General features: G+C 38.3%; 1 protein-coding gene across 1 annotated transcript in view; it reads right to left on the minus strand.

Moving 5' to 3' along the window:
* Positions 1-13,575, minus strand: part of cpeb3 (cytoplasmic polyadenylation element binding protein 3) — a 119,887-nt gene that overhangs the window by 60,507 nt on the left and 45,805 nt on the right. Inside the window, 1 exon segment of the mRNA XM_087998999.1 lies at positions 13,440-13,499. Within this exon segment, the coding sequence (XP_087855125.1) occupies positions 13,440-13,499 (60 nt within the window).

The raw sequence follows: 13,575 nt of genomic DNA on the forward strand, positions 1-13,575 counted from the left end.
CACTACTCTCTAATCTAAGTGAGCCACAGTCTTCTTTGAATATCTTTCCGTTCTATAGGTAGTTCTCCTACGACATGCATTTATTAAATGGGGCTTTTCTGTAACGCGACTTGTGAATTGCCGTGCTTCTTTTTAAAAAGCGCCCTCCCGTTCACTGTTACATGATCCTCATTCCTGGCACTGGGTGACATGATGCACAGAGGACTGGATGCTGCATCAGCATCATGTGACCAAACAGCTTGTGCATTCTCTCATGAAGAGCTTTGTAAAAGGTATTGTGAAATGTTTGTGCTAGTGTACTTGGAAAAGTATCAAAATGTCTCTACAGCCTGAGGACAGGAAGCTGGGAGCAATCTGTTAATTTAAAAACTCAAAAGGTTGTGATGAGTGAAATTTCACTGGAACTGACAAACAGTAAAAGGACAGTGTTGAGCAGCAGTTTGAAACGTGGCTTTGTTGTTCATATTAAGAGCTTTTTCTCTCTTTTTGTTTAAAAAAAATATGTTTGGATGTTAAAGAATATCTGCAGACTCATGTAAATCTGTTTCAGTGACTAATCAATATGGTAACCAACTGCAAATAAATACCAGTACAGGGGCATGGAGATGGTCACAGCATGGTCAGAGTCAGGAAACTTTGCACATAGTGGACGAGGAAGAGAAAGGTGAGTGGCGCACTGTTACTTTGGGTGCATGTGTGGAGATGCCCTAAAGGGGTGAGTAGTCTGTACAGAATAGATTCAAGCTTGGTCATGGTCAAATATTAGTGAGGATCAGAGTGAGTGGGGACAATGTTGCAGGAAATAGTGGGTACAGTAGCAGAGATACAGTGAGTGTGAGGTATCAACAACAAGATGGTGGCACTTTCACTGGCAGGGTGGAGAACGTCAACCTACATTCTGTGCATTTCTGGATGGTAGACCTGGTCCAGATTGATGTGGATCCAATAGAATGGCATCTACTGTTGGATTGGGAGAAAAAGGACATCCTACCTCTGCATCATCCCCACCTCGAGCAGCAGCATCTCCATGTCACTGCCCACAAAGAGAGACACCAATTTTCTATTATCTGCCACATCCAGGGCCAATGTCAGGAACTATGCAGAGCAGCTCTGGACTGACCGCTCTCATCTGGGTGCACAATATCTTTTTAATGATGGTGCTTCACCACAGATGTTAGTCAGCTCTGGGATATCCAGGAAATGGTGATGGTGCTAGATTGTGCAAGAGGGACACCAAAGGGTAGGGTAGGTAATAAATCAGGCGGTTTTGTAAAATAAGGTGATAGACATCCCCAAACATCACGACGCGAAACCCTCCGAAAAACTTGACAAAGCTGACACTTAGGGAAAGAAATTAAGATTCAACCTTTGATTAATCAAAGCAAGTTTCATTTTGAGAGATGATTTGTGCAGTGTTACCATTGGATGGGACCAGAAGACTGGCTAGAATGTAGTGCAGCCAACAGGTATAGATGCCAATTGAGAGTAGAGTAATCAGTTGAAGATTCTGATGAGTTGTACTATACCGCACTATACAACTGATCAGTTACAACAGGTCAAAATTTACTTAGACTGTGCTATAATTTGTATTAGGCTAACTACTTCTTTTGTTTCAATTTTTACTGGCATTTTTGGTAATTCTCCCCAAACCTATTTGTCCCATAGGCCCCATTATTTCTATTGCATGATTTTCTATAACACGTCACACAGAATGCAACTATGGCATTGTAGGAGAAATACCTGTATCCTTAAATTATTTTCGTGCACCATCTTCAAGAGAACAGCAAGCAAGCTGCCTAATCAGTTGTTCTGAACATTCTGCAGCATCTACGCTCCCAATTCTGGTTGAACAATTCAGAGCACAAGTACCTCAAGATGCAACTACTCGCAAACTCACATGTCCAACAGTTGCAGCATACCAGCTGCACTGTATCGCCATCCAACATTACATTTCATTTAAATAACCAAAGTTTAATTACTCAATAAATTTATCCTGTGTGTTTTAAGCTAATTACTAATCCTAGTTTAAGTTATAGCGAAGATTACACCAAACCGTAATATGTAGCTTGTCATGACCATGAATCACCGATGAAATTAAAGGTTTGCTATGTCCAAAGTGATCTTTTGAACACAAACACAGCTACAGCCAAAAAGGAGACATTATGGGGAGTAAATTCAGTTACTGTCTTAAAAACATTTCTGCAACATTACATCTGAAGTTGTCAATTTAAATTCAAAGAGGGAAATGCACTACCGAACTGATCAATATTAATCCCTGAAAGTATCCCAGACTGAACGTGATGGTAAGAGAGAGAAAAAAAAAGTTTGGACAAGAGACATATGTGTTTTCCACTTGTAGAATGCACAGCGCCAAGAGTTAAAACTGACTCTGGTCTATGCGAGTCATTGGCTTAATCTTGGAATGCGCGAATCAGTGCACTGTGCAGGTAACAATTTTGAGAACAAAATGGCCATTAAAATACCCCTGTATTACAGGTAAAGAAAAAGAAAAGACTATTGCTCTCTTTCTCTCTCACACGCACTGAGTGCTGCTATCCAGTTACTTTTCAAAGGAACCAGGACAAAGAATACCATTAAACCTACAAAGCCAAAAATCTCAAAATAGACTTCCAAACTACCAATATAACATCCACTGTAACAATAACACTCTATAATCCACTCTTCACTGAAGACCACAGAGACTGTCTTTTGTCTAAAGCAGTTTTGGAATAAGTTCTTATTCCTAATATATTTGTATGCGAGTTGTGTTAGTATTTCTTCTCGTGATTAGTAACAAATAAACTCATTCTTGTTAACTGAAGGAAGCCAGGTTAAATTGGTTCCTTTCAAAACAAAGTAATTTAGTCTGGGAGAAATGTATTCACGAGAGAGCAGGAGCGAGAGAGACTGCTGTAAATTAACATTATGACTTTGTAAATCAACTGAGGGGCACCAGGGGTAGGAAAGGTGAATAAAGAAACGGAGCCAATTTACCAATCTTCACCTAAGAGCCTGACAATTTTAAAGTATCCTGTCTAGAACTGTAAGAACTCAGCAGCTCACCCAGGGTCTGGCCATAACAAAGTTAACACCGATCCCTCTCCCTGTTGCCACTTCCCCATTTGCCTTCCTTTGCTCACAACGACATTCTTTTCAGAAAAGTTACAAGTTCTTGTCACCTAATGTGATTTGGCAGTTGTTAGGGGAATTTGCTCAGAGATCCAGGAGATTCAGGTGTGAAAGTGACCGTGGATGGAAAATGCATTTAGTGCCATATTAGGCGTGTTATGAACTAGCTGCATTCAAGTCCATATTATTTTGAATTAAGCAAACAAACATGGGACCTTTGCTTTTCAGTGTGATTTGATTGGGACAAAAGCACAGGCAGCAGAAAGAGTGCAGTTTGGTAAGTAAACAAAAACAGCAATGACTTAAACTGCCCCAATTGGCCAATCCAAAGTCTAAAAAATATCATGTCCCGATGAAACTTCTGAACCTATTTTATCACATCTCACTAATTTTTTTTGATAAGACGACTTACATTTATGCATTTTTCTTTATGACCAAACAACAGCCAAAGTGCTGTACAGCCACTTTTGAAGTGTACACTTTTGAAATGTAGTCATTGTTAAGAAGAAAGTGGAGAAAACCAAATTGCATACAGCAAGTTGTCTTCATTATCCCATTATTATTTGAGGAAGGCCAAATGCTGGCAATTTGGATTAGACCAATTTAAGTTAAGTTATCAGTTCCTGGACACAGTCGGAGAGATCACGAGGTTTCCAGGAAGCATTGGGGCCTGTCAGGGTACACAAGTATACGGTTTAAATTTCTTTTAGTTCCGGTTTTTCTTCAGTTCCTGGATGCAGTTGGAGGGGTCACAAGGTCACAGATTTGAGCAGTTGCTTTACCCAAAATACTCAGGTAATGTTTCCCACCCATCCTCCTCCTCTAATCAAAAAAAACGTTCTGTGCACCAGTTGTTAAGGTGAGAAGTGCTTTCTTTTGTGTTTTTTTTCTGGCAGTCTATTTGGGAACTTCGAATAGCTGGAATGGATGTCAGCGCAGTTGAATGTTCTTCCTGCAGTACACGGGAAGTAAGGGTCATCTCTAGTATTCCCGCTGACTTCATTTGTGGGAAGTGCACCCAACTGCAGCTCAAGAACCGAGTTAGGGAACTGGACCTGGTGTTGGAGGAACTTCGGATCATTCAGGAGGCGGACATGATTATGGAGAGGAGTTACAGGGAGGTAGTTACTCCACAGCCATGTGAGGAAGGTAGATGGGTTACCATCAGGGGTAGGAAAGGGAACGAGCAGGCAGTGCAGGGTTCTCCTGTGGTGGTAGCCCTCAACAAGTATACGGTTTTGGATACTGTTGCGCGGGGGGGCGAAATGACTTACCGGGGTAAACAATGGGACACAGGTCTCTGGCTCAGAGTCTGTCCCTGTTGCTCAGAGGCAAAGGGGAAAGAGGAGCAGAGCTTTAGTCTATGGGGATTCCATAATTAGGGGGACAGATAGGAGGTTTTGTGAGAATATGAGAGACTCACAATAGGTGTGGTGCCTCCCAGGTGTCAGGGTTTGTGAGGTCTTGGATTGGTGTTTGAGGGGGAGGGGGAGCAGCCCCAAGTCATGGTCCACATAGGAAGAAAGGTGAGGATCTAAAGCAGAAATTCAGGAAGCTAGGGTGGAAGCTTAGAGATAGAAAAACAGTTGTTATCACTGGTTTGTTGCCGGTGCCACGTGCGAGGAACAGGGAGAGGTGACTTCATCGAGATGTACAAGATAATCAGAGGGTTAGATAAGGTGGTGTAGGATGATGAAGGCTAACACTAGGGGACATGGCTTTAAATTGAGGGGTGATAGATTTAGGACAGATATCGGGGTAGTTTCTTTACTAGGAGTAGTAAGAGCGTGGAACGGCCTGCCTGCAATAATAATAGTAGGCTCGCCGATGTTAAGGGCATTTAAATGGGCATTAGATGTACATATGGATAATAATGGAATGGTGTAGGTTAGATGGGCATCAGATTAATTTCACAGGTCAGTGCAACATAGAGGGTCAAAGGGCCTGTACTGCACTGTAACGTTCTATGTTCTATGGTCTATGGTAGGCATGGACAAGTTGGATTAAAGGGTCTGTTTCCGTGCTGAACAGCTCTGTGGCTCTATGACTAAGTCTGTTTCGATGATGTGGTTTGAGGGGTCATTAATGGTCAAGATTCTAAGGACAAGTGTCCTGTCTCTTCACAATACAGCAATTTTAATTTCCACCTTAGAGAACATTCAAGACCTCTATTAATACCTTATCTGAAAGTACATTGGAGATTGTAAATCAATATTTTGATTTTTGCAAATCCCAAAAAGCTGGTGGACTTGAAAACGTATATGCACTAAATGCAAATGGACTTAATTTTAAATTGCTGGTATCTGAAAGAAAGTGTGCTGCTCGCAGACCTCATTTCTTACAAAAGATCAGATCCAAATGCATCAACTTGAAAAAAGACAACCCTACAGTGACAATACTACTCATACAATTTACAGATTGCAGCACAGTTACATGGGCTACATAACCAGTTACTATACTGTATATTCTGTGTAGACTGATAAAAGAATTACCTACATCATAGTAACAGTAATAAATTGAAGCTGAGCTAATGGTTATATAAGATGTCAGTAATCTACACAAAAGGTATCTCTATTATTCTTTTCTAAAGATGTTTGTATACCTTTAAAGTCTTTAGGCATCCCAATCTAGCTTGCAAATATACAATAACCAATTCCTCAGTTACAATATTTTCATTTTCATTCTTCTCAAGCTTATTGCGAAAAAATTCCACTTACTATGTATAACAAGAAAAGTATTTGTTCCAACAAAGCCGACTTGGGAAGAAAGTGGACAATGTACATGCCCATCCATTTCAGTGGAAAAGGATTCAAGCTTTCATTGGATATACAAAGATAACTGAGGACAAGCTAAACAGTTGCTTTTTTTCTGGCACCACTAACATATTTTAGTTCAACACTCACCATGGGGAACTTCTGCTTAGCAGTGCCACACTATAAATCAGTGAGCATAAGACTAAGGTTTGTTTTTAAAGTTTTCTGGACAACATCTTTCATGAACTGAATGATGACCAAGCATCTACTTTTGACCATTACAGTATGCATTTATGTGCATTCTATTTAAAATTATACACCTTTAATTTTCTTCATAAAATTTAAGGATAGCAATTGTTGCATCACTGTTTTACGGATGCACTCATTACATCAATCTTGCTCATCTCCAATTGTTTTTAAAATGTTATTTGAAAATCTAAAAATTGAAAACGATCAATAGCTTATAATCAGACTTGCCAAGCACTCACTAATTAATGAGAAGCTAAACTATTTATCATTCTTTCCTTCATAGTGTATGTAGTCCTTGAATCATAAGTGAATATACTCCGTTCCCTTTATCCACTAAAGCAATTTCCAAGATCTTTATGCCGAATTCAGAGCTTTGCAGTTCATTGGGTTATAGGTTAACGATGTCAAGATTCAGTATTACCACACCTTCCAAAATGGCAAGTTCCTTCTAATCCCTAAAAGCAGCCAGAGATGATTAGTGATTTCCAATTTAAAAGGAAGCTGGAACATGATTACAGCTCATGACTATATCATGTGTAATATTTGACACCACCCAATGTGGGTGATGCAATTGTTATTGACTACAAAAACTCAAACATCCAAGGATTGTCTCAACAATGCAACAATAAAAACAGGAATTACCCATTTCACCCTTCAAGCCTATGTCATTATTCAGTAAAATCATGGCGTTTACGTAGAATTTCACTCTGTTTCCCCACAATTCCATAACACCAGAGGTATCCACAAATCTATTAATTTCTGTTGGTGAACATACTCACTCACCTAGCATCCTCTGCTATCTGGGTACAGAATTACAAAGACTTGCAATGCTTTGCGTAAAAACCAGCTCATCCTAAATGACCAACATATTATTCTGACAGTGATGTCCAGCTCTATATGTGAAAGAGAGAATCCTCTCTGTACCTACCAGGCTAAACCCTTTAATAATGTTATGTTTCAATATAATAATCTCTCATGCTTCTAAATTCTGGGGGTTTTGATTTTATCTCCTTGGCTGACAATTGGTTAATTATCTCTCACAAACTGTGCTTTGGAAGAACCAACTCCAGGAACAAATGACAATTTTGCTATTCAAAACTGCAAAGGGCAAAACGGAGTCAAGTGGCAAGAGGAGAAAAGCAAAGCAAATGAACAGAGATTTTTAAAACATAAATGCTATCAAGAGAGAGACAGACAGAGAATCCACTAACTGACCCTTTAAGATTCAACCACAACACATGTAACTGGTCTTCCTGTATTAAGCTACACACAAATACTACCTTTTACATATATATGTTAGCTAATGTGAAAGGTGGCCAATAACACACAAAATATTAATATAAGTGAGGTCAAAACACACAATGAATGTGTAAGATTACAAAAGTTTGCCAGATAACTGGGAATAAGTCATGTTCACTCTTCAAGAGGAAGGTCATACTGTAAGTGGATAATTGAATATCCTTCATTAGTCCAATTTCCATATACAGAGGCAGAAAAGGAATAGAAAGCATTGGTTTTGTTATGGACAAGACCAAACTCACTCAAAATATATTAAGAAGAAAGTCTGGATGCTAACTTTTTCTTATTTTAAAAGCAAGTGTAAAGCGTTCCAGATGCATTTCAATTGTTCAAACTACTCAACTTTAAGCAAAACACAGTTTTTATACTACAGTCAAATAGAAATGAAAGAAAAATAAAGAAAGGAACTAGTTTAATTTTAACTATTGAAATGCTGAACAAAATAATATGTATTAACTGCTAATTAACTATTCTAATATAGGTACATCCTAAAGCACAGCCTTGGTAAAGGAAAATTCAGTAAAGTAAAATAGATTGTCTTACGTGCAATTCTAACATCTTGAAGAGAACTCCACCTTTAAGCTGTAACAGAGAGGAAGAAGAGCTTCCACATCCAGCTTCAAGACCCCAGCAACTGCAAAAAGCTAAAAATAAATCCTGGTTCTGTGGGAGCTTGACCCCACGCATTCAGGCTGCTTCTCTTGTTCCAATTTAAAAGAAAACATTCCACGACCTCTCAAGCTGTTTATTGGCTTTGAGCAAATCACTCAACACCCCTGCCTCAACCTTTCTTCATAAAGCAAGCCAAGACAAAATACACCTTTTAAAGCCATAGTAATCGCCATACTTTCCATCTTAGGCAGACATGCGTAATAGAATAGCATCGGAATAAAATGGTCTTGCTACAGTCGGTTTTGATAGTTCCGTTCCCCTGTGACTCCACATTAGAAGAAATCACATAATAGCAGCACTATTTAAATTAATGGGGCTGGAATCATGTTATAACCAATACAGATAAGGAAAGTTTGCATTCTACAAATAATGGTCTAAATTCTTCAATTACTTTACAGCCAATTCACATTGAAGAAACGCATGTTATAGCAGAAACGACTATATATTAAAGGCTGTATTACTTCATAAAACCTACTGTATACTGGCTGCTGAGTATCAATGAAATGAACTCTAGCTGATCATCAGTCACTCAAATTATCAGCTGAAATATTATCCAAAGCTATTAATATGGTGAAATTTTTAAAGTAAAAATATCAGTTCATGTACCAAAGTTAATGAACATCCACAAGATTAAAAAATATTGTTGGTTTCACCCAAGATTATGAACAAGCAATGTGATTCGTCCATTCAATGACATGTTGTGGAATACAAGCTTCAGCAAAACAGTGTTCTATAGTAAACTCAATTTTTATTTAAAGAATTTTGACCTGGGATACAAGGGAGTTAAGCTGGTAAACGAAACTTGTTTATGGGGTTGGATTCAGTCTTTGTTCAAGCTATTCTGTACAGTTGGGATATTGAATAAAAAAGTCTCATCAGCACCAAGATCATTGGCACAACTTGAAGACAGACAAAAATCCTGAGAAAATTCTTCATCACTACAATGGTGTCTGATTAAATTGTCACTGATATCTAATTGTTTCACTGAGTCATACAGCATGAAAACAGACCCTTCAGTCCAACCAGTCTGCTCTGACCAGATATCCTAAACTGATTTAATCCTATTTGTCAGCATTTGGCCCAGATCTCAAAACCCTTTCTATTCAAATACCCATTCAGGTGCTTTTAAATGCTGTAATTGTATCTGCCTCCACCACTTCCTCTGAACAGTTCGTTCCACACGTGCACCACCCTGTGTGGGGAAAAAGTTGCCTCTCAGATTCCTTACATCTTTCCCCTCTAGTCTTAGGCTACCCTAAGATCTTGAGAAGGTCACTCCTCAGCCTTCAAACTCCAGGGAAAAAAGCTCCAGCCTTTTCAGCCCCTCCCTTCAGTTCAAATCCGCTAATGCCAACAACATCCTTGCAAGTCTTTTCTGAACCCTTTCAATTTAACAACATTTTTTTTATTGCCGAGAGACCAGAATTGAGTGTAGTATTCTAAATGTGGCCTCACCAATGTCCTGTACAGCTGTAACATGATGTTCCAACTCCTATAATCAACACACTGACCAATGAAGGCAAATATGCCAAAAGATGTCTTCACCACCCTGTCTACCTGCACTTTGAAGAAAATTATGAACCTGCACCCCTAGGTCTCTTTGATCGGCAACACTCCCCAGGGCTCTACCATTCACAGTAGAAATCCTGACCTGGTTTGCCTTACATGTCTGAACATGAAGCTGAGTTAGCCATATTATTTCGAGCTCATGACTATTTATGCACTAAACTGCAAAAGTACATGTTCTCCCAGTTTAGTTACTAAAATAAGGACATATTTTGTCTGCATGCACACTTCCTTTGATGTTCTGCAGTATACAAATGTTTCTAAAAACAAGATCGGGGAATGTTTAATTGGAGTGATCTCCTACCAATTCCCATATCCGGGTGGAAATCCCAGAACCTGTACAAACAACTGCAGTTGAATCTTGCTTCTCTCAACTTTGGGAAGTAGTAAATTAAATAAACAGAATATACGGAGGCAGAGCTCAAACTTGTTCAGCACTTGTAATGGCTGGATTTTATAGGAGTCATTAAGTTGAGAAAATGCTTGAGTTGGGATCAGAACTTCCTGGAACAAAATATGTATAAGATCTTCAGAGGCACTGATGAGTCAATTGTGCAGTATAAGTTGATCTAAAGGGCTCAAATTTTCCAAGGAGAGGTAATCACAGGAGTCAAGTCCCAGCATAGAGGGAGCTTGTCAGGACCCCAGGTGTGCAAAAGGAGCAGCTGTGTAAGAATGGGGTCAATTTAATAGATACTAAAGAGTTATATGATGTTTTTAATATTCAAACTTTTGCTGAATAACTACCTGTTTAATTTCAGCCGGACCCACCAAATTCTCCAACTTGTGGATACTTTTGGTAGGGTTTCAAGAATAGAGGAACTGCACAGCAGAAAATTCCATTTCCAGGGAATTCCTACAGAGTGTCGTGCAATGGAGATTCCACAGAATTGAAACTTTATTGCTGGAACAGCACAGCAGGTCAGGCAGCATCCAGGGAACAGGAGATTCGACGTTTCGGGCACAGGCCCTTCTTCGGCCTGTGCCCGAAACGTCGAATCTCCTGTTCCCTGGATGCTGCCTGACCTGCTGTGCTGTTCCAGCAATAAAGTTTCAACTTTGATCTCCAGCATCTGCAGACCTCACTTTCTCCTCGAAGATTCCACAGAATCCCCATACGTGATTTACAACTATCCTTGAAAAACAATTATTTGGTCATTGGAAAATCTGAGCCAAAATAACACACAGCAAAGCTGATTAAAAGAAGTGCAGTGACAGTTTGATTCTTTTTGCGCCTTAAATATACCGGTGTACTTCAGACATCTAATCAGACAAAAAATGGACACTGAGCCAGAAAAGGCATTATTACAATGAGCAAAGAAAACTCAAGTGAAGAGATGAATTTTGAAGAGGTGATTATAAATAAGAGGCAAACGAAATGATGGAATTAACAAGAGTTTCACAGCATGAGGCCCAATTGGTAAAAGATGCAGCCAAAGGTAAACTAGAAGATTGTGGTATAAATGACACAAGGAACAAAGATTTAAGGTCAATTCCTGGCAAGAAGCTTAACGTGAGACACATTAATGCGTATTTATACATTAGTTCAGAATGGAAGCAATATATCCCGTGGGGCTCTGTAATCCTTATGTTTAAAAGTGCGGGAGTTTTGCAACTAAAAAAATTCAGAAGAACATGATCAGAATCAGCTGAATAATCTGAAGTTGTATTGTAGTTAAGATTTCTTCTCAGAAAGGAAGTCTATATATTGAAATCCAAAATGGGTTAAAATCTTCCAATATTTGGATCAATTGATCCATTTGTGAGTAGCTTTCAAACTATAAGATAATTAGTGTTTTGTCTCTACTGCATCTCTGTGCAGCAAAGTAAACAGCCTGTAAATTAGCTTCCTTCACTCAACTATACTTTCACCAACATGTACACATAGCCACATTCATGATTGTAGAATACTTTTCCTAGGCTGTTGTTCTCAATATTCTTGCACTCTATTTGAAGAAAAGTCATTTGCTTATAAACACATTTCAACTTTCAACCAAAAAACGGAGGGGAATTGGTGTCTAAACATGTTAATATGTTGCTTTAAGAGGAATGCAAAGTGCCATTGGAGATTTTAAGTTTCTCAATGTGACTTCTCACTAATTCAAAGTGAAATTCTCATCAAGTAATCTGTAGGACAAAGGGGAAAGTGGAAACTCTTAACCAAATTAAGATTGAAGCAAAATCCTGAGGAAAATTCAATGTACTTTATATAAACTTGTTGAAATGAGCAATAATATTGTTGAAAAGAAACTCCGGGAAACTGAGAATGTTCACCTAATCAGTGCAAGTCCTTCTGGAATTTATTGCATTTTGGCAAAATTCAATTTAATAGCAAAAGCCTAGAAGGATTTGATTTGTTATCCCTTCTTCAGCCTCATCATGTTCACAAAACAATTAGGATTAGTTGTTTTTAGTTTCACAAATGACTAACCCAAACAAACTGAGTTAATCAATGACAGAAAGATTAGAAGATAGCTAAATAATACTGATGAAGATGCCCATAAGCATATGCTGCTAACATGACCTAGTGAGATCAGAGATGCTGCCACAACCTAAAATTCTCTCATGACCATGGAGAGGCTGAAACTTTTTTTGAATTATCTGAGAGCGCAATTCACCCACTTCTGGGACTGATATCAATCAGAATTAGTTGCTGGGTCAGGTTTGCTCACACAGTCTTATTGAAAACAAAGCTAGTTAATCAGGATTGGTATGATGGTTGTTAAGTTATTTATACTATAAGTCACTAAACTTTGCGGTTTCTGCTGAGGATAATGCATTAGTTAATACTGATACATTTTAGTAATGTTTGCTTTGTCCCGATTAGCTCCAGAACACATACTTCAACAAATCTAAAGGAACTTCAGCCAAGGGATGACTTTGATCAGTGCTGTTTCTTTAAGTAGATGACTTAAATGATTTTTTAAAAACATTAAACTTTAAACCCAAAATGTTGCTTTTAATCTGCTTTGAATGATTAAGTCCCAACACACCGATACAGTTATTCTTGCATCTAGACGCAACAGATAACATCTTGGAAAAACAAACATTAAAAGTCACCAAGAGGACGAAATGACGGTTTAGTGGTAATTTGGCATGGTATTTTCAGATGTTTTAGTCAACCTGCTTTTAATCAATGGAGAAAGAGCAACAATGTTTCTATGTTAAAGTATACAGATGAGGACAGATATGGACAAACCTGAAAAGGATAATGCTCCTCTTCCCAGCCATGTGTTAATATGCTGTTTATTCTAAGAGGAGCAATGAAAACGTTTACAAGCATTTGTATCCAAAAAAAAAGGGAGCGATGTAGGGAATTAAGTATAGACTCAAATGAAACGTTATATACAACTCTTATGAATATTCTGTACTAAGCTGTTAAGGGCCCACTAGCTAGAAGGAATTTTCAAGACAAGAGTGACTTCAGCTTCTTACTTATTCAAAAGATAATAATGGAGGCTTCAACTGAGATGAAATGGAGAATTCTTCTACAAACTAAAGCACAGGTAACTTTGAGTAAAATCAGCTTGGTTTATCATCTGTCATATGATGCACCAATTGCACCAGATAAAATAAATCCATGTGGCTAATACCACAGGCAGTTACCTTTGCCTACCATGAATAAAACATAAGGAGTGCCAAGATGATTATTTAGCTTATTGTTAACTTTGTTTTAAATTCAAGCAACTTAAATGTAACCTTCTGTGCATCTAAAACTCAGGGAAAATATGTTAAACATAGGTAATAATTACATGAAATAACAGTACTTACTATTATTTAGTGCCACAAGGTTATCTGTTCCTGGGTGAGGGAAATTAAGGCCCAAGCGTCCTGCAAAATGAAATATAGTCGTTGAAAAAATTTCTAATGTATTCCTGACATATATTTCCAAACTCAAGTAATTTAA

The sequence above is a fragment of the Chiloscyllium plagiosum genome, unplaced genomic scaffold (genome assembly GCF_037043375.1).
Source record: "Chiloscyllium plagiosum isolate Xiang-an unplaced genomic scaffold, Cpla_swu_hap1 HiC_scaffold_22, whole genome shotgun sequence".
NCBI lineage: Eukaryota > Metazoa > Chordata > Chondrichthyes > Orectolobiformes > Hemiscylliidae > Chiloscyllium > Chiloscyllium plagiosum.